The 24,919-nt window shown below is 41.6% G+C and overlaps 1 protein-coding gene and 1 long non-coding RNA gene across 3 annotated transcripts in view; one reads left to right on the top strand and one right to left on the bottom strand.

Annotated features, from left to right (window-relative positions):
- The window catches only part of PCNT (pericentrin), a 79,911-nt gene that overhangs the window by 25,388 nt on the left and 29,604 nt on the right, over nt 1–24,919 (top strand). For both annotated transcript variants that reach the window (XM_081190751.1, XM_081190750.1), the window contains exons 14-25: nt 1,518–1,709; nt 2,957–3,099; nt 5,537–5,760; nt 7,512–7,693; nt 8,541–8,703; nt 11,045–11,257; nt 12,957–13,186; nt 13,318–13,437; nt 14,942–15,169; nt 17,067–17,234; nt 19,391–20,410; nt 21,545–22,063. In XM_081190751.1, coding sequence (XP_081046877.1) covers nt 1,518–1,709; nt 2,957–3,099; nt 5,537–5,760; nt 7,512–7,693; nt 8,541–8,703; nt 11,045–11,257; nt 12,957–13,186; nt 13,318–13,437; nt 14,942–15,169; nt 17,067–17,234; nt 19,391–20,410; nt 21,545–22,063 — 3,402 coding nt within the window. The remainder of the gene's footprint in view (nt 1–1,517; nt 1,710–2,956; nt 3,100–5,536; nt 5,761–7,511; nt 7,694–8,540; nt 8,704–11,044; nt 11,258–12,956; nt 13,187–13,317; nt 13,438–14,941; nt 15,170–17,066; nt 17,235–19,390; nt 20,411–21,544; nt 22,064–24,919) is intronic.
- Nucleotides 20,451–21,867, bottom strand: LOC308582245. Its single transcript, XR_014005569.1, has 2 exons — nt 21,789–21,867; nt 20,451–20,774 (listed from the first exon to the last, which is right to left on the bottom strand). It is a non-coding gene; the product is annotated as an uncharacterized lncRNA (long non-coding RNA).

Raw genomic sequence — 24,919 nt, forward strand, 5'->3', positions numbered from 1 at the left:
AATTACTCTTGGGTTTGAGTTCTGGGTTTGAGTGATGCAGGTTGAACCAGATGTCACAGGTGGTGCAGGCTTCCAGTGTCTTTTTTCCTTGCACATATGGATTCCCCCCTAATTCTTGATATGTAACAGCTATACAGTGGAACCTCGGGTTGCGGACATAATCCATGACGGAGGCATGTGCGCAACCTGCAGCGTTCGCATCCTGAAGCACCATGTTTGCGCCAGCGCAATTTGGCACTTATGTGCATGCACGAAGCGCGATGTAGCGCTTCTGCGCAGGCGTGGGTGGCAAAACCCGGGAGTAACCCGTTCCAGTACTTCCGCGTTTCCCGCAGTCCGCAACCCAAAAACATGTAACCTGAAGTGTTTGTAACATGAGGTATGACTGTATAGTAGTTTACTGTGTTTTCTAAATCTATCAAACTATGGATAGTAATCCATAGTTTCTCTCTGCACTAGAACAGAAGCATACTTTCAGATGCGTTTCTGGCTTTTGAATGTAAACTGTTATAGGCAGCAAATATAGTTTATTCATTCTGGACACCACAGCAAAGTAGATTTACTGGGGAAGGGGAGGAGGGAGTCAGCAAGCGAGGAGGGAGCATGTTGGCATGCACCATTTTCACAGACAGCCAAATCATGATTTGGCCAGCTATTGTATAGGCTTTGCTTTTGCTCTCTTTTAGTTTCTCTTTTACCCTTTAAGTTTCTCATTTTATTTGATTTTTATCTGTGACCAAAAACATGTATATTTTATTTGTGCACTGCTCCTGCTGCGTATGTTATAGGTATAGGGGAGGGCAAGATGGAGTAACTGACATCTGTGCAGCAGAAAGTTTGTAACCCTTAAAGTTAGGGAATTTGACATTCTATAGCTGTTTAGGGAAACTGTTTTAAAACCTGTATAATCTGTAAGTGAAACAACAAAATGAGCTACAGTAGTTACCATATTTTTCACTCTATAAGATGCACTTTTCCCCTCCTAAAAAGTAAGGGGAAATGTGTGTGCGTCTTATGGAGCGAATGCAGGCGGGAGGCTCTGCTCAGCGCTCCCTTTAAAGAGCTGCGTGGAGCGTGCGTGCGGCTCTTCGGGGCTTTTCCCCGAGGAGGGAGAAGGGCTGCCCTTGTCCCTCCTCGGGGAAAAGCCCCTAAGAGCTGCACACACACTCCACGCGCTCTTTGAAGGGAGCGCGGCTCTTGGGGGAGCCTTAGCCGCGTGCAGCCTCTCCCGGGCAGGGGATGAAGACTCCCCTTGCCCAGGAGAAGCTGTGCGCGGCCAAGCAAGAAGCCAGGACAGCAAGTGGGATCGCTGCGCAGCAATCCCGCTGGCTGTCCTGGCTTCTGGGATTCAGAATAATTTTTTTCTTGTTTCCCTCTTCCAAAAACTCGGTGCGTCTTATAGAGCGAAAAATACGGTATATTTTTCTGGTGCAAATGTCTGCCTTTGCTTTATTGTTTTGTAAAGGTATACTATGTGCAATTTGGGATTCCTGTTTTTAACTTTTGATTATGTATAGGAAGATTTGGCAGTAGTGCTAGGAAAACAACGACGTTTGTTGAAAGATGACTATCATAATGCCCTGGATGTGCAGCGGGAAGAAATCCGCCATATAGAGGAGCAACATAAAAAAGCAATACAGGAACTTCAAGATATTCATTTGGTGGAAGTTAATCAAGAAAAAGAGAATTGCCAGCATCTTCGGAAAGAGGTAAAGCAACAAGTTAGACAAACAACAAGTGAGGATCTGCTTTGATTTTTAAGAGAAGCAAAAATCTTTTAACTTGGTTTCTGTAGGTTGCCTTCATTTGAAGCCGCCCTGTTTGAGGAACAATATCAATTGACACCTTTCTCCAGTTCTGCTGCAGCTGTAAATTAGATCATACATTGCGTGCATAAATGCATTTAACATATTACCTAATTAGTTCTGATAAAACTTTGTAAGCAAGTGCAGCAAAGGTGCCAAAGGCAGTTTCCCTCCCAGGGTAGATAGCTGTGGGAGGGGGAACTTGTTATTTAGATCATGATACAGAAGGAAAGACTTGATCCCTCCCTCCCTCCATCTATTTTCTTTTAACCATTAAAGGCAATTCATGCATTTGACATCTCTCTAATTTGACCCTTGCTGGGAAAACATATGATATAGAAATTTTCTTTTTCTGGCATTAGTCAAATAAGCCAGTGTGTGGGACCAGCTATTGGAACTGACTCACTCCAAGGACTATACTAGCATTAATTACTAAATAAATTGCCTTTCAAAGGCTTTAGATATTTCATTCCTTAACCAGGTGTGAAAGACATAGATATTATTACATTCTAAGGTAAACTAGTCTGCAGGTTTATAGAAAAACAATTTTTTGGACCAATTCTGAATTTGTTTTATCAATGCCCAATCTGAAGGCCTTTGAAATTTAAGTACTGATAGTGTAGAGGAATTCACAAAAATACTTACTACTATAAAATTTCAGTGAGGCTTAGATGCCGAGCTGTTTTTGATTTCTTTTCTTTGCTCTCTACATAACAAAACAGGGTTAGCATGGGGCAATTGCAAAAGTAGAGATTGTATCATTAATACAAGCATATATTCCTGTATGTGTATGGCAGTCGTTGCTGTCAAATCTTCTTTAAACAGGAGGAAGATCAGTTACAGTATTTCACATGCAGTACTGTCCATCCTGCTGTCCACTGTCATCCTGGGCTATCCTGGATTGTATTCACAGTGATACTGGGATCTCCCAGGCTTTTGTTTATGGGGGGAGGGAATTCAACATTCAATCTTGAGAGTGATTCAGGACTTCATGGTCTCTGTGGGAACCATGCGCCTGCTACAGTTTTAACAATGAACTTAGCCATTAAAGTGCAATAAAAGTTACATTGTAGTATTTAGCATATTAAAAAATGAATTTTCTATATGCTGCTTTTGCAAAACCTTTTAGCTCACTGTTACATTTTCTACAGATGGAGGAGAAAGTCAAATTCTTAGAACTAGAAGATGCTGATGCTGAACTGAGAAACCTCCAGCAACGAGACAGAGAAAATCAGGAAGGAGAGACTCTAATGGCCTTACTGAGATCTGATATGGAGATTTGTACTAATGAAAGGTTAGTTCATGATATTCAAAATATTTTTTGGTTTTTATATAAATTAGGCAAGCAGTATAAATTAAGGTTCAGAAAAGAGAATACCACTGAAGCAGATAATGCTAATAATAAGTATTAGAGAATAAGAAGTGGCTTATTCTGAACAAGATTGACATTAGAGAAGTGATTCTGGCATGTTGACAGCTGCTTTGTGTTTTTCCCTGATAGAATTTGAAGGGAGTTTGTTCTGGAAAAAATGTCCATTTGTGCTGTTGTGTGATTTGTTATGCTAATTCAAGGGAAGTGTTGTGTATGTGGCTTTTGGTTGTAGTTTAAAAAATGTAGTTTTGTGACCAATGTTAGTCAAGTCAGTGGGATTTATGAATGTGTGCTTCACACATGCTGAAGATTAACTTGTATAAGAAGGTTGAGTGGAGGGGAGGGTTTGAGTGGGAATGTTGGATAGAGTGAGGTTCAAGTATGAGGGTCAGATGGAAAATGACAAGAGTGTGTGATTAGGGACAGAAAAGCACTGAGGGAAGAGGAAGGAGTGAGACAGAGACAGGGGAAAGTATATTTGATGGATGTATTTACTTTATTGTTAAGGGTGAGTTGGCTAAATCTCATTCCACTGTTATAATGAGAAATTGGGGGCTTATACAATTTATAGTTTGAAAATGGCTCAGCTAATTGATTTGAAACTTGGCAGTGTAGGAGAGTAAGGTTTGAGGATGGTTGATGCCAGAATTGAGGAGGAAAAGTTAATGCATGGTATATCTCCAGGTAGCATGGCAGTAGGGAGATGGGGGAAGGAGGGAGGTGGCTGAGATTTTCTCTCTGAATCCCTGCATACTTGCTCCTTCTCACTAAGCCACAGCTAGGCATAGTAAGACATCCCCTTTTATTGTTCAGAGATGGGATTAGAATTTTTACTTCATTTGCAGATGGACCCTAGAACTTTTGCACTCTGGAAAACTCGGGGGAGAAATGTAGCTGATGTCCCTTTAGGTTTTTCATGGCCTTCCAGTTGTCTTGCAAACACATTCTATCCCAGCATATATATATATTTCAAAACAAAAGCTACCTTGACCCTTTGTTTTGTGTTCTGTGTTACATTTGCTATGCTTCCCATTGATGTTTTACCAAGTCAAAAAGATGTGAAGGGTTGGAAAAACCAGAGTCCCCCCCACCCATTTTTCCAGGGTTCCCCCCATTTTCCCCCCCAAAATCGGGGAAGGACTGAACCCTCCTGCAGTTTTCCAATCTTTTCCCAGGCTTTCCTATGTCTACCCATCCTCTTCTCAAATAATGATATCTTTCTCATCCTTGGTATTTTTTTTTAATTCTTTTATTGCATTTATATGCCAGCCTTTTCTCCAAGGAACACAAGGAGCATGGTTCTTCCTCTCCTTATTTAACCCCCACAACAAGCCTGTGAGGTTAGGCTGAATGGCAGGAACTGGCCCAAGAACACCCAGTGAACTTCATGCCCAAGTGGGGATTTGTGGCCTGGTCTCCCAGGTCCAGGTCTGATGTTAATCACTACTCTACGCTGGCTTATCAACCAGGGTGCCAAAGTCTCTATTACCATACTTTTGTTTCAGTGCAATAGGTGAAGGAGTCTTATTGAGAGAGAGAGAGAGAAAGACAGACAGAGAGAGAGAGAGATTGATTATGTGGTTGAGAGATCATTGGGAAATGAATTCAAAATAAAACTGTTGATATCATAACATACAAATCTATGGTGTGACTGAATTTGGAATACTGGTTGTCTCACCTCAAAAAGGACACTGTAGAGCTGGAGAAGGATCAGAAAAGAGAAACCAAAATGATTAAGGGGGTGTATGTAGCACAAGAGCGCAATACCTTTTTCTATAACATTTTAATTTAAGAAACTTTCATGGATAAGTGGAATGCACTGTACATTCCTTCTATCTCCCACCCTGAATACAAATAACTCTAGCTAAAATCTTACGTTCATTTTTCATATGATGCTGAACTATACCTTGGACCTTCTTGGAAAAGAGAGAAGTTTCTCTGCTTCTCACAGATCAGCTGGAGAAGTTAGGTGGCAACCAAGTGACAAGAAATATTGGCATGATTGTGATTGGATGGTTCCCAAACACTAAATGCACTTGGGGAGTTTTAAACATTGCTTAGGTCCATTAGTATATGAAGGAAGATAGCCAATGGAAGGTGTGTGGCAGGCTGAGAGTTAATAGGGAGTTAATAGGGAGAATGGGTCAAGAGAATGGTAATGGCAAGAGTCCAGAGAGCAGGCAAGGTGGCAGCAAAGCTGCTGAGAAAGACATTGGATCAATGACCACATAGAAAGTGCAGGAGGCAGATTATTGGGAGGGCAGATTTTGTTCAGTGTTGAAGGAGATGTGCTAGTTATCAGACAGAGGGAAATCTATGGCACAGATTTCAGAGACAGAATATGTATGTTTTATTCTAGGAAAAAGCTGCAAGAGTCTTATCAGCATGCTTTGAAATTGCTTCTGAAAATGGTGAAGGCTACAAAAGATACTGAAGACCTCATCTGCAAGAAGATTGGTCTTTGTCTTGATGAGAGTCTAGCATCTGGAGATTCAGGAGAGAGTCGGAGTATAATTGGAGAAATAGTACTTGCACAAAATCGTAAAACTGTGGAGAAATGGGGCATAGAGAAAAGCAGTCGAGGTAATTGTGCGCAGAGGAAAGCTAAAACTACCATGGGTTTCAAATACAATGTCTTCAAATACATTTCCTCCAAGGATTCTCAGAAGTATGGTGCATTCTAGCCAGTATTAAAACAAGACCCTGTAGTGTAACTTGAAAGCTAAGCATGTGTTCAATCTCTACTACTGAAAGTGCTTGACTTTGGATGGATCATGCTATAAGTCTTTCCAATATCTCTTCCTCTTTTCCATATTTGAGTATTCCGAGAGCCTGTTAAGATGTTACTTTTCTTGGTTCTACTCAGGTTGTGATGGGGATCAAGCCTTGGGCTGACTTTTACTCTTTTTATTCTCCTTTGTTCCTCCTTCACCATGTATAGAAAACGATTAATAATCTGGAGGTTTCAATTTATTTGAATGTTCTTTGTAAATGTTCAAATAGGAAGAAATGAAGAAACATTTTTTATACTTAGCACTGCCTGATAGTAAATACTACTAATAATAATCTAATATTTATACCATGCCCATTTGTCTGGGTTGTCCCAGCCACTCTGGGTGGCTTATAACAGAATATAAAAAACATAACAAAGTACAATTGCATAATTCTATTATGCAGAAATTGTTGTTTAGATATAACAATGGTTCCCAAACCCTTCCCCCCTCCCTCCGGTTCCCTAAACTGATCCCCAGTGCCCCCACCCTACTCTGTAAAAAAACATTATTCAGAATAGCAGTTTGCGCATCCAGTTAAGGAAGATAGTAACACAAAAAATCAAGAGTATCAGTTTATTCAAACTACTGTTAAAGTGATTTAGTTTAATTAATTCAACAAAATTGATGAACTTGATCCTGTGAAACCAGCTTTCCAAAGTCTGATAGTCATTTAACAAGAGTCTTAGATACCACATTGTTTTTAATGCAATGAATGGGATTGATCAAGTGATACCTGTTTCTCAATGTCAGGTTTAAAGTCTCTTAGCAGAAGTCTTAAATCACCATGTTTAGTAATCTGGAGTAGATTTCTTTGCTTGAACAGAAGTTGGATGACCACACTAAAACGGCCTTCCAGCAAATGTGATGCTGGAAATTCAACAAGGAGCTTCTTAACAACTGCTCATTGTGTAGGAGGGTGACCAGAAATTTCCTTCTGTAACCAAATATCACTGTAAAATTTCTTAAACTTTTGCTTCAGCTCAAATTAGTTTTTTCTTCACTACCTCGGTTCCTCAGTACAGTCGTACCTTGTAAGCCAAACAGAATCAGTTCCGGAAGTCCATTCAACTTCCAAAACGTTCGACTTCCAAGTCGGGGCTTCCGATTGGTTGTAGGAGCTTCCTGCAGCCAATCGGAAGCCGCGGGAGCCCTGCCAGGCATTCAGCTTCTAAAAGAACATTTACAAACCAGAACACTCACTTCCAGGTTTGCAGCATTTGGGAGCCAAAACGTTTGACTGCGAGTCAACCAAGGTACGACTGTATCTAAAAATGGATTTATCATCCAATCTGAAATTTAAATACACAGCAAGGAATGTGCTTTGCTCTGGGCTCTAACCTGGTCAATCATACATAAGTGATCAGTGCATTCAGAGGGGCTCACCTCCAGAGCCCACCTGCTTGACTCTTAGCGCCCCCATAGGTAACACCACCTTTCCCCAGAGGGCAGTACTGCCCACTTTGGGAATCACACCGCTTTACAAGTTGTTTTGTTGTCTCTGCGTTTGTTTTTAAACCTGTGGCATTTTAATTTCTTGAATTCTTGATCAAACTCTGCCAGAACACAGCTTTGATTCTTCGTTGCCTGATGAAGTATCTGAACTGAGTGAGCATTTATGTGAAAGTATTTTTGAAAACCCAAACCTGGTGTTTGAAAATGAAGAGAGGATTCATAAAATTTGTCATTGTTTGCATATTGCTGTGGAAAAGCTTCTAGAGCTGGTTGCTGAATCAACTAAACAGGTAAACTTACATTAATGTTTACTTAATTTTAAACTGTAATCATATATATTAATGGTGTGATGTTGAGCATTGCTGAGGATCTGTATCTTCTAATATATTCAGTAGAAAGAAAGGAATGGGCACCAGCTCCCCAATCAGTAATTGCTTTCATGTCTGGAAATGAATATTGTTACACCGTGAATAGAGATAGCACTTTACTGAGCAAAAACAGGATGAGTTTTTATTGCCAATGTGCTTACAATCCTCCAAATATATTGGGAACAAGGAAGGGGGACACAGCCGTATGGAGAGATGAATGTGTGCAAGGTCACATCCGCACCACTTTAGCAGTCATGGATAATCCTGGGAGTTGTAGTTTATGGGTGCTGGGAACTGTAGCTCTGTGAGGTCAGCACCCTTAACAAGAGTGGTTTGATAGTGCTTTAAACTGCATGTGGATGGAGTAAAGCCCATTGAATTCACTAGACGTCTTAATGAGTAGACATGTCAGAGATTTAAAATAGCGTGAAGGGGAAAGCCTTCAAACAACATATGGCTTTCTTCTAAATACCAGCTTTTGGTCCCAACCATATGATCAGGTGAAGTACACCCCTCCCCCCAAAAAAAGTGCTATACTTCACTGTTCAGAATAGTGATTGAAAATTTATGTCAGAGGATTTTGGTAGCCTAAGGTTAGGTAAGGATAGGATAAGGATAAGGATAAGGTAGCTTCTTAACACAAACAATGATTTGTTGTATGGTTACTTAGTTAGCAAAGCCTATAATAAATAATCATATAAGAAGTCTAAAATATTAGAAATACAGCTTAGCCTTTTATTTAGTGTCTTAAACATTTAATTTTTTGAAGCTGGAGGAAACTCAAAATACTAATATTCACTATGAAGAGGAATTAAAGCGTAGGAACTGGGAAGCATGTCAGGTGGTTCACGAACGCCAAAAGCTAATGGACTGTCTTAATGAAGAAAGTGAGGCAAAGAATAATCTGGTACTGGAACTTCACAAAGCAAGAGGTATGGAAATAAAAAACCAAAATTTATTGTGTGGTACTAAAACTTTGCAGGGATCTAAAGCAGTTCTAAATGTTGGTTTGCACAGGTAATTTTCTCCTGCACTGAGCAGCCTGTTCAGCATATGAGCATGACCACAATTACATGGTGAAACAAAAGTCTATATATAGACACAGTGACACTCTAGATATCATGGCACCCTTTTTCCAGTTGCCATAATTGTTTCCATTGAGGTTGTATATGTGTATAGTTCGGTTTCTGCTACTGTCTTTCTGTCTACTATCTTATCTGAAAGACTGTCACATAGATAGAGAACAAAAAACGCCCACAGACTGCAATCCTATGCATACTTGACTGGGATTACCTCTCATTTAATATACTGGTACTTGTTTTCTAGAAAACATGTAATAGATGGTATTTACCCAAATATAAGCCACACTTTTTTTCCAAATTCCGACTGTGAAAGTTAAAATGCAGCTTATGTTCACAACCTTACGAATTAGCGGCGGGATGGAGAGCAGCGGGTGTTGAGGATTGTCGAGCTGCCTCTTCGACAGAGAGGAGTGGAGAGCTATGCATTTGCACGTACGGGCCGCTCCCTTCTTGCGTTTGCTTTGGGCGGCGGGCAGCATGCCTTTACAAGGATATCCCATCGGGCATGGATTGCAAGCTGGAGGCACAGCACATAGTCAGCATCTTGCTGCGCAAGATGTACAGTGTGTGGGGCCAGCGCAGCGTCGTCAAGCTGCACAGGAACCTCCTGGTGTTGCTCGTCTTGCGCAGTGCCTGGCAGGTCTACCTGAGCGAGTGATCTCATGGTCAATGGTATCAAAGGCCGCTGAGAGTTCCATCAGAACTAGGAAACAGCTTTCGCTTTTATTCCCAGCCTGCCAGAGATCATCGACCCACGCAACCAAGGCAATTTCAGTCCCACGATGAAGCCTGAATCCCAGTTGGAAGGGATCCAAATGGTCCGCATCCTCCAGGCGTGCCTGGAGTTGTTGAGCAACCACCTGCTCAGTCACCTTGCCCAAGAATGGAAGATTTGAGACTGGGCGATAGTTGGCCATACTGGCTGGTCTAAAGATGTTTTTTTAAGAAGAGGTTTGATAACTGCCTCTTTCAGCAGGTCAGGGAAGGCTCCCTCACAGAGGGAAGGGCAAAGATGAGTGGTTAGAGGGAGAAGACTGGGAGGAGGAGGTGCTGGAAGCTGAAGAGGCAACAGGGCTCAGTGAACTGAGAGAATTGGTGGCAGAGAAGAGTCCAGAATCGGAGGTGGAAACTGAAGCAGGAGAGTGGGAGGAGGGAGGCCAAGAGGCAAAGATGAGTCAGGCTGGTGAAGAGTCACACATGTCTCCCTCTGTTGCTGCGACAAGCTTCCCTCCCCCACCTCCCAGAACCAGAAGAGGCATGAAAAGGGTGGAGGAGAGGTTGGCCTCATGCAGGCACAGGATTTGATTGCTTGGAAAAAGCCCTGGAGAGGAGGGAATTTGGACGGCGGTGGGGAGGTAGGGACTTTTGGTCTTGGCAACTGATTCATGGGGTAAGACTTATGGGGATGAGCCACTGTTCTTATTAGGCCTGACACTCAGTGAAGTTTGTGGAGATCTTGGTTTTGCTAACAAAGAGTTAGCTGCAACTTTGAATCGTGTGATTTACTGCCAGCTAGCTATGTCACTTTACTTGGAAATTATTTTTATTGGAGTATCTGTAAATCTATAAGTCATGACAACTTAAATAGCATATATTTTGCTTACATTATTTAGAGTTTGGGGGAGTGGGGACAAAGCCAATAAAAAATTATTACATACTAATTTGGCATACCTGAAGAGCTATTTACATAAATTTGGCCAGGTTCACATGTCACATATAACCATAGCTTAAAACAAACTGTTTTAATGTGAATTAGCAGCATGTTGGTTGATGCTGTTCAAAAGTTCCGTGACGCTCCTCCCACACTCCTCCTACTGCCACTACACAAACAACAGGAGCCAGAGTGTGGCTTATTGTGTCCAAAGGTGATTCTTCATTTCTCCCAAACAAACCCTGAGCAGTAGCCAAGCTCTGTTCTTCTACAGAGTTAGCTTAATATTGTATAAACAAAATATATCGGGAAAGTTAATCAGCTGTGTTTGGGGAAATTAGGGTTTATTTTCTCTGTTCTTTAACATCTTATTCTTTGCATAGTAAGTTTTCAATGAAAATAGATGTGTAACTGTTAATCTATTTTGGTGTATTTATATATTCTTTGCAATGTTGGTATAGTTATACATAGGTACTCCTACCTTGCATAAATGTCATCAGTGCCTGATCATTATGCTTTCATACAATGTTTGGATTTCAGGCCTCATTGAAGGCTATTTAACAGAAAGACATGCCTTGGAAGAAGCCTTGAAACTGAAAGAGGAGTCTGAATGCCATCTTGTTGCAGAACTGGAGAACCTGAAAGCAAAGCTCCAAGAGTTAACTCAGGAACATGCAAGATCTCTTGAGGAGCAGAAGCTGCTAATAAGTCAAAAGAAAGCGTTGGCTGCCAATGTAGGGGAGAGAGAAGATGGTAAGGAATAGACTGATATATTAAAATATTAAACACACACAAATCCTGAATTTCTAAAATGTTTGAAAATTTCGCTAGGTGGAAAATTTCCACTGACTTAAAACATTTTAAAAGGGATTGCAGTTTTTAAGTATGTAAAGCAAAAGTTGGTATTATTTATTTAAGAAATTTATACCCTGTTTTCACCTTCTGCCTCAAAGCAGCTTACAGCCAAAAGCACAGAACAAAATGCAATAGGTAACAGATTTCTGTTGGGTTAAAACACAGCACAAGACAAGGAGAGGTCATCTATATGATAAGCAGAAAACTAAGATCCAGAGACCTTGATAAATAAGTATGGTTTTCTCCTGGTGCCAGGTGTGCTTCCTTGGTGAAAGCATTCCCTAAACGGAGAGCCACCACTGAGAAGGTGCAGTTTTGTGTTGCCACCCTTTGCATGTCCTTTGGAGGGCCTCAGGTGAAGAATACAGAGTGGAGTGAGGCAGTTCTTGGTATTGTGGTCCGGAGCTGCAAACGGGTTTATGAGTTAAAGCCCACACTTTGAACAGGGCTCAGAAACTAATTGTTAGCCAGTGCAGCCATGCCAGAATCAGTTTTATGTGATGCTCAGTTATGCTGCTGAATTATACACCAGCTGCAGTTTCTGAACAGTCTTCAAAGTCAGCCCCCCATATAACACATTGCAGTAATCTGATTCAGTGGTTTCCAGAGCATAGACAACCAAAGTTAAGGGTATAGCTAGGTCACCAAATGAAGTTGATGGAAAACAGGTCGCACCACTAAGGCCAATTGAACCTTGATGGATCCAGAACATACCCCCAGTCTGCACACCTTCAGAGGGAGTGTAATTGTATCTGGAATAGGCCATGTCCCACCCATCCAATATAGGGAACCACCCACCCATAGTGTTGTATTCTTATCTAGTTTTAAGCTTCAGTTTATTAGTTCTCATCCAGTCCATTAGTGAGGCCAGACACTGGTTTTGTACATCCACTGCCACACCTGCAGATGCAAGGGAGAGTCATAAGCATATTACTGACAATGCATACCAAAACTACAGATGACCACTCAGCAGTTTCATGTAGGTGTTAAACAGCATGGGGCAGAAAACCAAAGCACAGAAGGCCCATCGGGCCTAGCAAAACTCCATAAGCACCACCTTCTGGCACCGGTCACCCAAGTAGGACTGGAATCAGCACAAAGCATTGCCCCCATTTTCAATTCAGATAGCCTCTCAGAAGAATACCATGGTTAATGCTATGGAAAGCTTCTGAGAGACCAAGGAGAATCAACAGAGACACCCTTCTCTTCTGACAAAGGTCATCTTACAGGCCAAGACTACTTCTGCACTTTTGTTCTAGCTTGCCATGGGCAGGGCTGTTGTTGTTTAGTCGTGTCCGACTCTTTGTGACCCCCTGGACCAGAGCACGCCAGGCACTCCTGCCTTCCACTGCCTCCCGCAGTTTGGGGTCAAACTCATGGGCAGGACTGAGGAAGGAGCTAAAGCAAGGAGAGTTCCAACGAATAAGATCAGTCATATTTGTCTGACTTGAATGAATCTCAAGAAGCAACTCACCACATGGATTTATTCTGATGCCAGCTAAGAAGTTCCAATATGATAAATGATCAGTGTTCCTTTTTAATTTTAAAATAATGTGTGATATTCATATCTTTGGTAATGTTATTTTTTATGTATTAGTTTTACTCAAGGAAATCGAGCATCTAGCAAAAGCAAAGTTAGAACTGCAATGTCAAGTAGAAAAGGACTGTTCCACCTTGAATTCTCAAATGAAAATCTTGGAGATGGAACTTGAAGAACAACTAAACAAAAATCAGAAGATAACAGCCCTGTCGTTAGAGGTTACTGACCTGAGGCAACAGATTCAAGCCCTTGAAAGACAGCTTAAAAACCAGCGAGATTTCATGGATGTAAGAAACCAATGCATTCTTTGCAATCTGGACAAAATAGCACTAAATCTTTCAGTTAAAAGTCTCAGTAGCCTTTAAACAGTTCTTGTAAATTCTAAGATCTGGAAACACAACTCTTATTTTCTTGACAGAAACAAGCTGTGGAACGGGAACATGAACGTGATGAATTTCAGGAAGAAATTCATAAACTTGAAATGCAGTTAAAAGTGACAAGAAAATCCCAGATGTCTGATCAGTCCAGAGTGTATGAGGTAGGTAAAACATACATTTTTCAAGGATGGATCATCTGAACTAGGGCAACTTTGAAAAAGTTGATTATTTTTCAGTGTTACATTGACCAGACCAACCCAGAAAAAGTATTACAATCTTAAGACCCCACCAAGCTGGCAGCTAGCTTGTGTCAATGTACTGTGTCAATGTATCCTAGACAACATCCTGTGTACATCCCATAATAAATCTCCAAGCCACTTTCCCTGGAGCCACGGCAACACTGCTTAATGCATCCACTGTCATGCATGGACTGAGCCAATCCAAACATAGCAGGAAAGAGCCTCCATGGCGTCACCACACTTTATCCCACACACATCCCACTAGGCTTGTGTCCATAATATCTTGGACGTCAGCCTCCTACAGGGACCAAAAGCCCAGCAACAGAGAGCTTTCTGGAATCCTAGCATGATGGATTTTGAATCCCCATAAGCTACTAATGACACACAGATTGCTAATGAACACTTTGCTAACTTCACCATTTAAAGGGAAGGAATGATGGTGGTATAGCAAATTATCACCATAGCTCTCTTGGAAGGAGATCTTCACAGTAAACACAAAGGTCGTGGTGTGGCCAAGGATTCAAGGCCACTGAAGTGTGCAACCGGGTCCATCTGAGGGGCGGGCAACAAGGGAAACTAACTTACACATACATTCTTTGCTCATCATACTGTTTTTCAGTATTGGCAAGAAGTTACTGGGGCAATTCTTAGTTTATTATTATTTATTAAATTTCTGTAAATTTCTTCAACTGAGGATCACAGGGGAGTTTACAATATTAAATCACAAAAATGCATACCATAGTAACAAACCAAAATAAGGACACACACCCAGTTTAAAAAGCCAAAGGTTGTTTAATTAGCCAAAGTCCTGGAAGAAGAGGAATGTTTTTGCCTGGCATCTAAATATATGTAATGAAGGCAGCAAGCAAGCCTCTCTGGGGAGAGCATTCTACAAGTATGCAGCCATTGCAGAAAAGGCCCGTTCTCATGTTGCTTCCCTCTGGACCTCTCATAGAAGGAGCACAGAAAGACAGGCTTCAGATGACGATCACAGGGTCCAACTCGCTTCATATGAGGAGAGGTGGTTCTTGTGGTATTGCGGTCCTGAGCCATTTAAGGCTTTATAGTTCAAAACCAGCACTTTGCATTGGGCTCAGAAAATGATTGACAGCCAGTGCAGTCAGGGCAGGATCGGTATGATATGCTCAAACCATCTCGCTCCATTGAGCAACCTGGCTGCTGAATTCTGCACCACCTGAAGTTTCCGAACCATCTTCAGAGGCAGCATCGTGTACAACTCATTGCAATAATCTAATCTAGAGGTTACCAGAGCATAGGCAACAGAAGTTAGACTATCCCTGTCCAGATAGGAGCTTTGAAGCAAATTATAATGATTTGCATAAATGTGGTAGGGGTGTATTAACTATTAGATTAATTCGCTTATTTTTCAAACGGCATGAAATCTTTTTGTTTTCCATTCTTATAGGTAGAGACTCTCCACAATGAAATAAAAGAGAAAACAGAGGATTATAATATGCTTTTCTTAGATAAAGAGCAGATACAGAAAAACCTTGCTGTTCAAAAAGAAGAAATAGAAAAGCTGGAATCACGAGTCAGAGAACTGGAATTTATGAACAGGGAAGAAGCAGAGAATGTCAATAAACTCACGCAAGAGCTGCAAAAAAAGGAAAAAAAGGAGGCGGAACTAAAACAAGTAAATTTATGTAAATTACTCTCTTTAACAGAAAGAAGAATTTAGGCATTACATAGGAGTGATAGCTGGCATTTTTGTGTTGTGAGTTTCTAATGATGTGGGATTTTGTAGTCGTAAAGACACTAGGGCATTCTGCACCAAGAAGTATGTTTTCTCCAAAGAAAGATTTGGCTATACTGGGATGCACCTTCCATGTCCTCTCTGTGTCTTTTTTCTGCCTCTGGGCTGAGCATTCTCAGGTCTCTGATCTGCTTGGTTGGTTTAATCCTGTTCAAGTGAAGTTTGAAGGCTGGGTTGAAGAAGATGAAATAAATACAGCCACCAATCTCGGCTCTTGCCCCTGGCTCTTAGGTGCCCATAAGAAACCTGTCTTAGCCTCTTGCCAGAATGCTAAGAAGATGGAGGAGGGTGACTAGTGTCTTGGGCTCATCACCATGACTATAGCTGAGGCCTGAGGGATGGTTCAGCCTGCAGTGCGAGTTCTAAACCTTTCACTGCTCATTCACAGGTTGTGTGACTGAACCCTTTCCTGTTTTCCCCACAGTGATTTACCCTCTTGTGTATGGCCTCCTTCCTTTAGCCCAGTGGCCATTTGTAGAATCTAACTGCTGGAAGAGATGTGCTGAGGTGGTAGGAATTGTCACCATGGACCTCTGGGGGTCAACTTTTCAGATGGCACTGCGTTCTAAGGCTGTGGCAACTGTGGTTGCTCCAATCATGGCCCTCTCTGTCCTACCTTAAATCTCATTCTCAACTTTCTTTGCTGTTTGTGGAGATTGTGAAAATGTCCTGTCTATCTTCATTTGTTCCCGCTGCTGGGTTTGCTGCCGCCTCTGCTGGCCTCTTCACTGATTCAGCCTGGGGCTGAATTTTCAGGCTACCCCTGCATACAGGCTGTCTTCTTCTACCAGTGTCTGATCTAGAGAGGTATGGCAGTCTGGATTGATCCTAGCTACCTCCCAACAATGTGATTTTTACCTGTGTTGTGACTGATTGACAAGTAAAAAAAAATTCCCTCTAGAAGCTGATGATTCATTTTCTTAACAATTGTTAATTCTTTTGTAAAGGATTATTTGATCTTGTGAAGGCTTACTGTGCTGTTTGCCACCTCTTCTATTTCTGATCTTTTTCTCCTCTCATGGGACCTATTTCTCCCCAAAAGGGCATATTGTATTCAAAGGTCATACAAGCAGAAGGGGGCCTGTGTGACAACATTTCCCTATTACTATAGTCCCCTGAAGGCCTATCTGAAGGCTGTATACCTCCATCTGTGCAGAATTGAGCTGGTGGTCCACTGCAATAGGGAGGCTTTTAATGTTTGATGTTCTATTATGCTTTTATATTTGTTGGAAGCCACCCAGAGTGGCTGGGGTAACGCAGTCAGATGGGCAGTGCTAAAAGCAACTTACATTTTGGTCAGCCAAAAGTTTCCAGCCCTGGTCTTGCTTTGCTCTCTGCCACAGTGACTTTTCAAAGCCACGGCTGTGCCCCTAATATCTGCTTGTTGCTAAATAGCAGGGGTGCACTGAAGTCCTACCCTGCTTTACTGGTTTTAGGGAGACTTGTCTGTCTGTCCTTCATAGTCCTAAAGGCAGTGACAGCTTTGCTCTGGCTTCTGGAAGAAATGGCATGCATGGGAAGAGGTCCTGATACTTGACTTCCTTTGATTTAACATCAAATAAACCATGGATGAATTGGAACATTAGTAACGTTTTTTGTTTCAGGGCCAGTGATATAAATGGAGATTGCAGAACAGCAAAGACAGCCTGTGGTAAATTCAAATGATAAAAAACTAATCTCGCCATTGATTTATAATAGGCTTTGTCACATGTTAGCAATCAAAATAGTCTGAAGGTACTATTACTTACATGTATGATGTTTGTGTTTATATTTACAGGATAAAGAAGCATTACAGCAGCAGCAGTATGATAATTTAATTCAGATTTCTACACTGCAATCCAAACTGGATGAAATCAGGCACAGAGTACCTAGGGAAGACAGCTTGGATCATACACTAATGGAACAATCAAAAACACAAGAGGAACTTTTATCAAAAAATAGAAATGTAAGTTGCAATGAGAATAATAAAAGGGCCAATTGATTTTTAAAAATCCTGATCCTCATATTGATTGTTTCCGGGTTGAAACTATAATAGAAGTTCAAAAACCTATTTTAAGAATGTAGGTTATAAATGAATAGTTACCTCTACTGATTTCTCTCCACCCACCCCCCTCCGCCCCTTTAACCTTTGCGGTATTTGAAATCTTACAATGTTTTTGAAAGAAAGCTGCAGGATAGCTGTCAGGCTCGGGAAATTCTATCCCTCCCCCGGCGGCAGCTCGAAGCAGGAAAAAACAAAGAGAGTTCTTAGTAATGAGTTTATTCAATCATCATGGTGAGAAGCAAAGAAATCCAGTCAGTCTCCCATAATGGCATTGTTGCAACTGAGCTCCTCCCTTCCTAGTAACAGCACTTCCCCTTATGGTGGCCGCCAAGGGCTAATTGTCTCTGCAAGGGCTAATTGCTCCAGCACCCTCAATGAACGAAGAGTTTTAGGAGAAGGGGGGGGGGTCAAATACTTTCCAGTGATAACGTGTCAGTTGGCTCCTCTGGCTCTGGCTCTCCCCTCTCCCAACACCTCCCAACTTTTCTGTTCATCTTTCTTTGTGTTGTGACCTTTGTCAAGCCACTGCTGTAATTCAATACTCCCTTCCTCTTCTCTAGGAGCGTCAGGAGAACCGGGGGGGGGGGGTGATCTCCACCATTCCTCCTCCCTTTCAGTCCAGTCCCTGACAATAGCACTTGCTAGCTGCATTGAATTCCCAGTTCAATGCTGTGAGTTTCATACGATTACTGCAGGTGCTGGAAAATGGTTGTATAGTTGCAACAGGCTCCTTGGGCCATTTTGTGTTGAATATAAATTCCTCTCAAATTCTTGGCATTTTTATGCTCTCCAGTAATACATAATGGCTATTCATCTGATCCTCACCCACCCCCACATTATTTATATCTGTGTAGTTTATTCTCCCATTATTTTCCATGTTACTGGAAAGTATGTGGGGCTCTAATGAATTCCTATACTGAACCAATCTTTTTATACTCAAGATACCAACAGACTTACAAAGACCCTGCTCAGGGTATCCTGGGCTCTAGCCTTATTGGCAGATGGTGCATTATATGTTGTTCAGTTCTCTTCTAGATCCCTGGCAGCCAGTTCCTTTGTTCACCACTCTCTTTAGTTTCACCACTGAGAGACAGATGTGCTTTCTTGTTCCAATTTGGTCATGGAGCCATGTGTTGGGGGCAAACTATTTGGTGGTGAAGCTGTGAAGGATGTCCTATCCTAGTATAATCTAAGCCAAAAATAAGTATGCCTATTAAAAAGCAAAACAGAGTTCCTTTCATCCTTCGCGGTCCTTTTGGGTTCCTAGGCCTGGTGGTAGGGAGAGAGAGTTTAGGTCCAACGTCCCTCCTGAAATTGGTCATGAGGTGAAGGACAAGGGCAACAGCAGTCTGCTTCTAGATTTGCTTCTTTCCTTCTGCAATCCTGCTGCCACCCTGCCATAGGATGGTCTTTCATGCACTTCACCTTGAGTTATCTGAGGTTCCCCCCACATATGTTTCCTGTCTCCCATTTTCAAGAATCCAGTAAAGAAGGCTGGTGTGAAGCAAGCAACCCAACAGTTCCAGGACATTGAAGCAGTGGAGCTAGTTCCACTCAGGGATCTCTGTTCTAACATTTATTCTTCTTTACTGTGCCCAAGAAAGATGGCTATCTCTGGGTGGTATTGGATCTCAAGCATATCAACTTGTTCATTTGTTACCAATCAAAATCATTTAGTTCTTAGGATCAGCCTTCATAATAATATCATGTGATTACATATAACCATTTTAAGTGTCTTTCCTTATTAAGACTTTGGTTAATTTCCCTATTCATTAAATGTCTCCCAATAGCCTCTTTCATCTGTCTATATAATGCAAGATAATGATAATTGCTGTACCTTTCCCATTCTCTTTTCATGCATACAGTGGCCACCATAGATTCTAACAGTTTATTCTTTTCAGCGTTCTGGAATGGGCATTTACTATGTGCAATACTAGTTAAGTACTGTAAAAAAAGTAGACAGGCCCAGGCCTATTCAGTTTAGCTAGGCCATAGGCTCAAAGGAAATGGAATCATTAGTGATAAAGTTGTATGAAATTATTATATTTCCATCACAGGTACTTGAAATTGAAGACTTGAAGTCTGTTATAGAGCATCTTCATGATGACAAGGAACAATTGCTAAAGGATAAAACAGAAGAAATAGAGCAGCTGTACAAAGTAATTGAGAAGCTTCAAAATGAATTGACTCTTCATGAAATTCGTGATAGCCCAGACAATTTTAATAATGTTGCTCTAGAAGAGCAGGAGGAGAATCTTCATAATAAATTGAAGAAAGGATCACCACATCATCTGGAGAGCAGAGATGAGGGTGACAGCTGTCTGTTACTTAATTCCAGCCAGAAACAGATTCTGGAACAACTAGAAAGTCTTTTGGCAGACAGAGAAACCTGGCAACAGCTGCTTGAAGAAAAAGAATGCCAGTTTCAAGCAAAGATAAAAAACCTAGAACAAAATGTTCAAGAGTCCTCTAGGCATCACTTCACTGAGCTAGCCGCTTTACAACTACAGTATAAAGAATTACAGGAAGAACATAAGCTCCTGAACATGTGCTTAGCTCAAAAAGAAAGTGACATGACTGTGACTGCTTCTTGCATTCAGGAACTTAAAGATAAGCTGCGAGACAGCGAAATAAAGCTTACAGAGACAGAAAAACAGTTCCAAGCAGTGTCAGAGCAGAAAACAGAGCTGGTAGTTGAAGTAGAGAACATACGAGGAAAGGTGCTGCTGCTTGAAAATGAACAACATGTCTTGGCACAAACACTGCATGACAAAGAGGCCACTTATCAGAGGGAGATTAGTGAACTTCAGACTGCTGCCTCAGACCTCAAATCTCAGATTGAGAAAATGACAGAAGAACTGGAAACAGTGAGATCTGAGAAAGATTTTTTTCACTCACAGTTGAAATCCTACAGGGAAAAGGGTCAAGACAATGATAATAAGAAACTTAAACTTGGTGAGCTGGTGCCAGAACCCGTTCCCTACGTCTCTTCTGAAGAAATTGAGGAAGGGGGAGAAGAGAGAGAACCAAATAACAAGCCCTCAGGATCAGTGGAATTTTCTTACAGAGATGAAATGGTATGTGCCAACCATAATATTATAAATACCCAAATAATGGTTGAAATTAATAATCAGGATATTAAAATGAGTCTGGTTAAAAGAAGTCCAGATGTGTCACCGTCAATAAATTCTTGGTTTCCTCCAGATAAGCAATTTTAAGTTGTTCTGTTTTGTCCTCCTAAAGAGCAGGGCTGACATGTCTTGAGCAGGACCTCCTGGTCTCTTAGCTGACCACACAAGCCAGGGTACATTGGAGTCCATGCCGCAGCAGTCTGTTCCCATCTTCCTAACTAGGTCTTTGGTGAGCAGTAATAACTCAGGCTGAGCCCACCATCCAAGAGGGAGAAATAGTGGAAATCAGATGGGAGAACCTTCTGCAAACCTGGGGGAAATAGAAAGATACCATTGGAGATACTCTTCTTGCCTGTGTGTGCAAAAACAAAGTGGGATAGCAAGGTACTGATTAGCAGGGGCATAACATGTGACTCTGTCGCCTGTTGTGCATGGGCTGGGGGTAGGGGGAGTTCACCCCCACCTGTCCAGCCCTTGCCACCAACTTCTGTTTCAGGGTGCACTCATGCTGCCCAGAAATGTAAGCAGTTAACATTCAAAGCCTGTTTTCAATAAGTGAGCAGGGAGGAAGGCAGCAACACAAGAATTTGTCTTTTCTGCAGTGGCTCTTCTCCCAGGGCTTTGAATAATTAAACAATCTATGGCCTTTTTAACCGGGGGGAGGGCTATTGTTTTTGTTTGTTATTATGGTATATATTTTTGTGGTTTTATATTGGAAACCACCCTGTGATAGTTGGATGAAGGGCAAATAATTTAATATATAATAATAATAGTCTGGACTAAAGCTAATGCAGAAGGAACAGCTGAGCAAAGCTGCAAAGAGGCTCAATTTGGAGTGCTGTTGCCAGTACCTAAATGCTAGGGAAGGGTTCACTGATGGGATGTGTGTTGGGAGGTATGCAGCTCTCCTGCAAACGTTTTAAACCCGCTTAGAGCATGCCCCCCAATAGATGAAAAGGATGGACTTTTATTAGCAGCAAAAATGTTTGCGAGAAACACCCTCCCTCTGTTTTGTCTCAGCCTTAAGGTTCAGTGGTTTCATGTTATGGCAGGTTACTAAATGTTTGTGTTTCTTTGCAGGAAAAATATATTACTGTGACTAAGTCTTCCAGTAAAAATCTTAATATTCAGGATACACATCTTCAAGGGATGGTTCTGGTTCATGGAACAGAAGTAACAAATACTGTTAAAGAACATCAAGATCCACAATCAGTTTTTCAACAAATGTTGCAACTTAATCATGTTTTTCAAAGCACACAATTCAGTCAAAAGATATCAGAAAACTTCAAAAGCAGGGTCATGGATAAGACTTCATGGGACTCACCTGAGATGATGCGAAAAGAGAATAACAGCATGGAGCTCCAAATAAGTCTTCCTTTAACACCCTTTTCAGAAGTTGATGGCTCTGCAAGCCTGTGTTCAGATTCCTCAGTCCTACAGGGAGACATTGCAGGGTTGTCGGAGTGCCCAATTTCCTATTCTAATGGCAGTGACGATACGGCAGCATATCTCCTTCAGTCTCAACATTCCAGTCTCCACATTGCAGCCTCGGCAATCCCAGAAGCAACTGACTACAATGGTGCGCAAGAAAATATTTCAGTAAGTGATTATTCTGTAAACACACATTATTTTATTGCTGAGTCATGTGCCCTCAGCCGTTCCCATGGAAACAAAAGGAGTAAAGAATAATAGGTACCGTGTCATAGTAGCCAGATTTGATCATTTCATCATGAACTCCAGGCAGTAAAGTAAAGGTAATTATGGTCAACGTTGCAGTGCCCTTTAATAATCAATTGTATGTAAGTGACTAGCTTTTTGAAAAGTAAATGTGGTTGCTTTGAAGTGAGCAATGGATTGGACTTATTCTTAGAGAGATCTAACCCACTGTGAGAAATATTTTAGTATCATATGTTAACATAAGATCACTTTTTCAGTCCTTAATGTAATGGTGGCAGTTCAGAGGTCTCATCTAGATCCTCCAAGATCCTACCAAATCCTGGTGACCAAAGAGAAAAACTGAAGTAGACACAATGCAGGGGTAGGCAGAGTGCAGTGCCCTGAGGAGGATGCAGATCAACTCCCTCCAATCATCAGATTGAGCGTTTGAGCAGAGAAGGGGTGATAACTTCTTTGGTGATCACTTGTAGCTGAGTAAGATTGTCTTCCATGAACATGGTCTTAACAGTGAGTCCGCAAGTGACCACAATGGGGACATAGGTTTCTGGGCGGGAGTTGATCATGGTGAGGGGTTTGCCAAGCATGCCTTCCTCTTAGCACGTTTCTCCCTTTCATCCTGAGTTCGAGTATCTTCAAAGTCCATGACATCTTGGTAAGGCTGTTCTCCAATTGGAGCGCTCGCAGGCCAGCGTTTCCCAATTGTTGGTGTTTATACTACATTTTTTTAGATTTGCCTTGAGAGAGTCTTTAAACCTCTTTTGTTGGCCACCAGCATTACACTTTCCATTTTTAAGCTTGGAATAGAGTAGTTGCTTTGGAAGACATCTGGCATCCACACAACATGTTGATGTTGAAGAATCATTGCTGGTGATATTTGCTTCTTCCAGCAGACTGGCATTAGTTCGCCTGTCTTCCCAAGTGATATGTAAAAAATTTCAGAGACACGGTTAATGGAATCTTTCGAGGAGTTGGAGATGGCATTTATAAGTGGTTCAAGTTTAACAAGCCTACAGTAAGGTATAGCTTTGTAAACAAGCATTTTGGTTTCCCTGTGAATGTCTCAGTCCTCAAACACTCTGCGCTTCAATCAGGAGAAAGCTGCACTCGCAGAGCTCAGGCAATGCTAGATTTCAGCATCAGTATCGGCCCTTGTGGAAATATAACTTCACAGGTAGGAGAAGTAATTGACACTTTCCAACATTACACCACTGAGTTGGATTTGTGGCGCTGCAGAGGGGTTGTTTTGTGCTTGCTGATGCAGCACTTTGGTTTTTTGGATATTGAGCGATAGGCCAAGCTTTTCATAAGCCTCTGCAAAGATATTTAGGATGGTTCGGAGGTCATCCTCTGAGTGTGCACACACTAATTGTCATCAGCATATTGAGGCTCCATGACGGAAGTTATGGTAACCTTACCCTCTGTTTTCAGCCTACTCAGATTAAAGAGCTTTCCATCTGTTTGATATATGATTTCTACCCCGGTGGGGAGTTTCATTTCAACAATGTGTAGGATCATGGCCATGAAAATATTGAATAGAGTTGGTGCAATAAACAACCCCGTTTAACACCTGATCCCACTGTGAATGGTTCACTTTGAGAGCCATTGTTATCTGCGATTTTGCTGTCATATTATCATGGAGGAGCTGAAGGGTGTTCACAAATTTATCTGGGCAGCCAATTTTCAGGACAGTCCACAGGGCATTACGATTTATAGTGTTGGAAGGCCTTAGGTCAATAAACGCCATATACAGAGGTTGGTTTTGCTCTCTGCATTTTTCTAGAAGCCGTCGAGCAGTTAAAATCATGTCCACTGTCACCCTAGAGGGTTGAAAACCATTTTGGGATTCAGGAAGTGTAGCCTTGGATATAGTTAGGAGACTAAGATCCTTTCAATAATTTTGCCAGCCGCAGCTAATAAAGAGATGCCTTGATAGTTTCCACAATCTGTTCTATCATCTTTATTTTAAAAGGTTGATAATTTAGGCATCCCTAAAGTCTGCTAGGATCTCCTCTCTCTCCCAGATTTTTTCGATGACCTTGTGAAGTTGTTATGTAAGTTCAAATCCGCCCACTTTGAAAACTTCAGCAGGTATCCCACCAGGTCTTCTGGCTGGGGAAATTCAGCCAGATGGGCAGTGCATAAATAAATAAATTATTATTATTATTATTATTATTATTATTATTATTATTATTATTATTAATTCGGTTAATAGCTATACACAACTCTCCCAGATTTGGAGATACTGCAATCTCATCTCTAATTTGCTTTTCCGGAATTTGTGAGAGGACCTCAGCAGCTATGGGGCAGTTGCAGTTAAGGAGATGCTGGTAATGTTCTTTCCAGCGCAGTGCAATAGCTTCTTTATCTTTTTTGGCATAGCACACCCTCCTCAACTGATCTGTACTGTCCGCTATGTTGAGTGTGTGTGGCACTACCCATTTTGGCCACCACTTATGTATGGCCCCTGGGTGGATGCACCACTTGAACCAAAAAAGGACCAGCCACACCTTTATTGAGGGATGTAGTGGAGAGAGCATGTGAGTCACAAGAGCATCCCTGACAGAGCAAACCAGCACTTCATTTTGGTCCAGCTTTGTGTTTTCCACAGTGACCAAACCAGTGAGAGCTCAAAAACAGAGCTGGAGTCAAGGCCCTCCCCTGCTCTCAAGCAAAAAAAAAAAAAAGAGTGAATAGCATTTGCTTTGATCGGAATCCATTCACTGGTTGGGTATGATTTCCTCCAGTGATGAGGCAGGAGAGCATAGAATTCTGGGAGGC

The sequence above is a fragment of the Podarcis bocagei genome, assembly GCF_964188305.1.
Source record: "Podarcis bocagei genome assembly, chromosome: 1".
NCBI classification, from domain to species: Eukaryota; Metazoa; Chordata; class Lepidosauria; order Squamata; family Lacertidae; genus Podarcis; species Podarcis bocagei.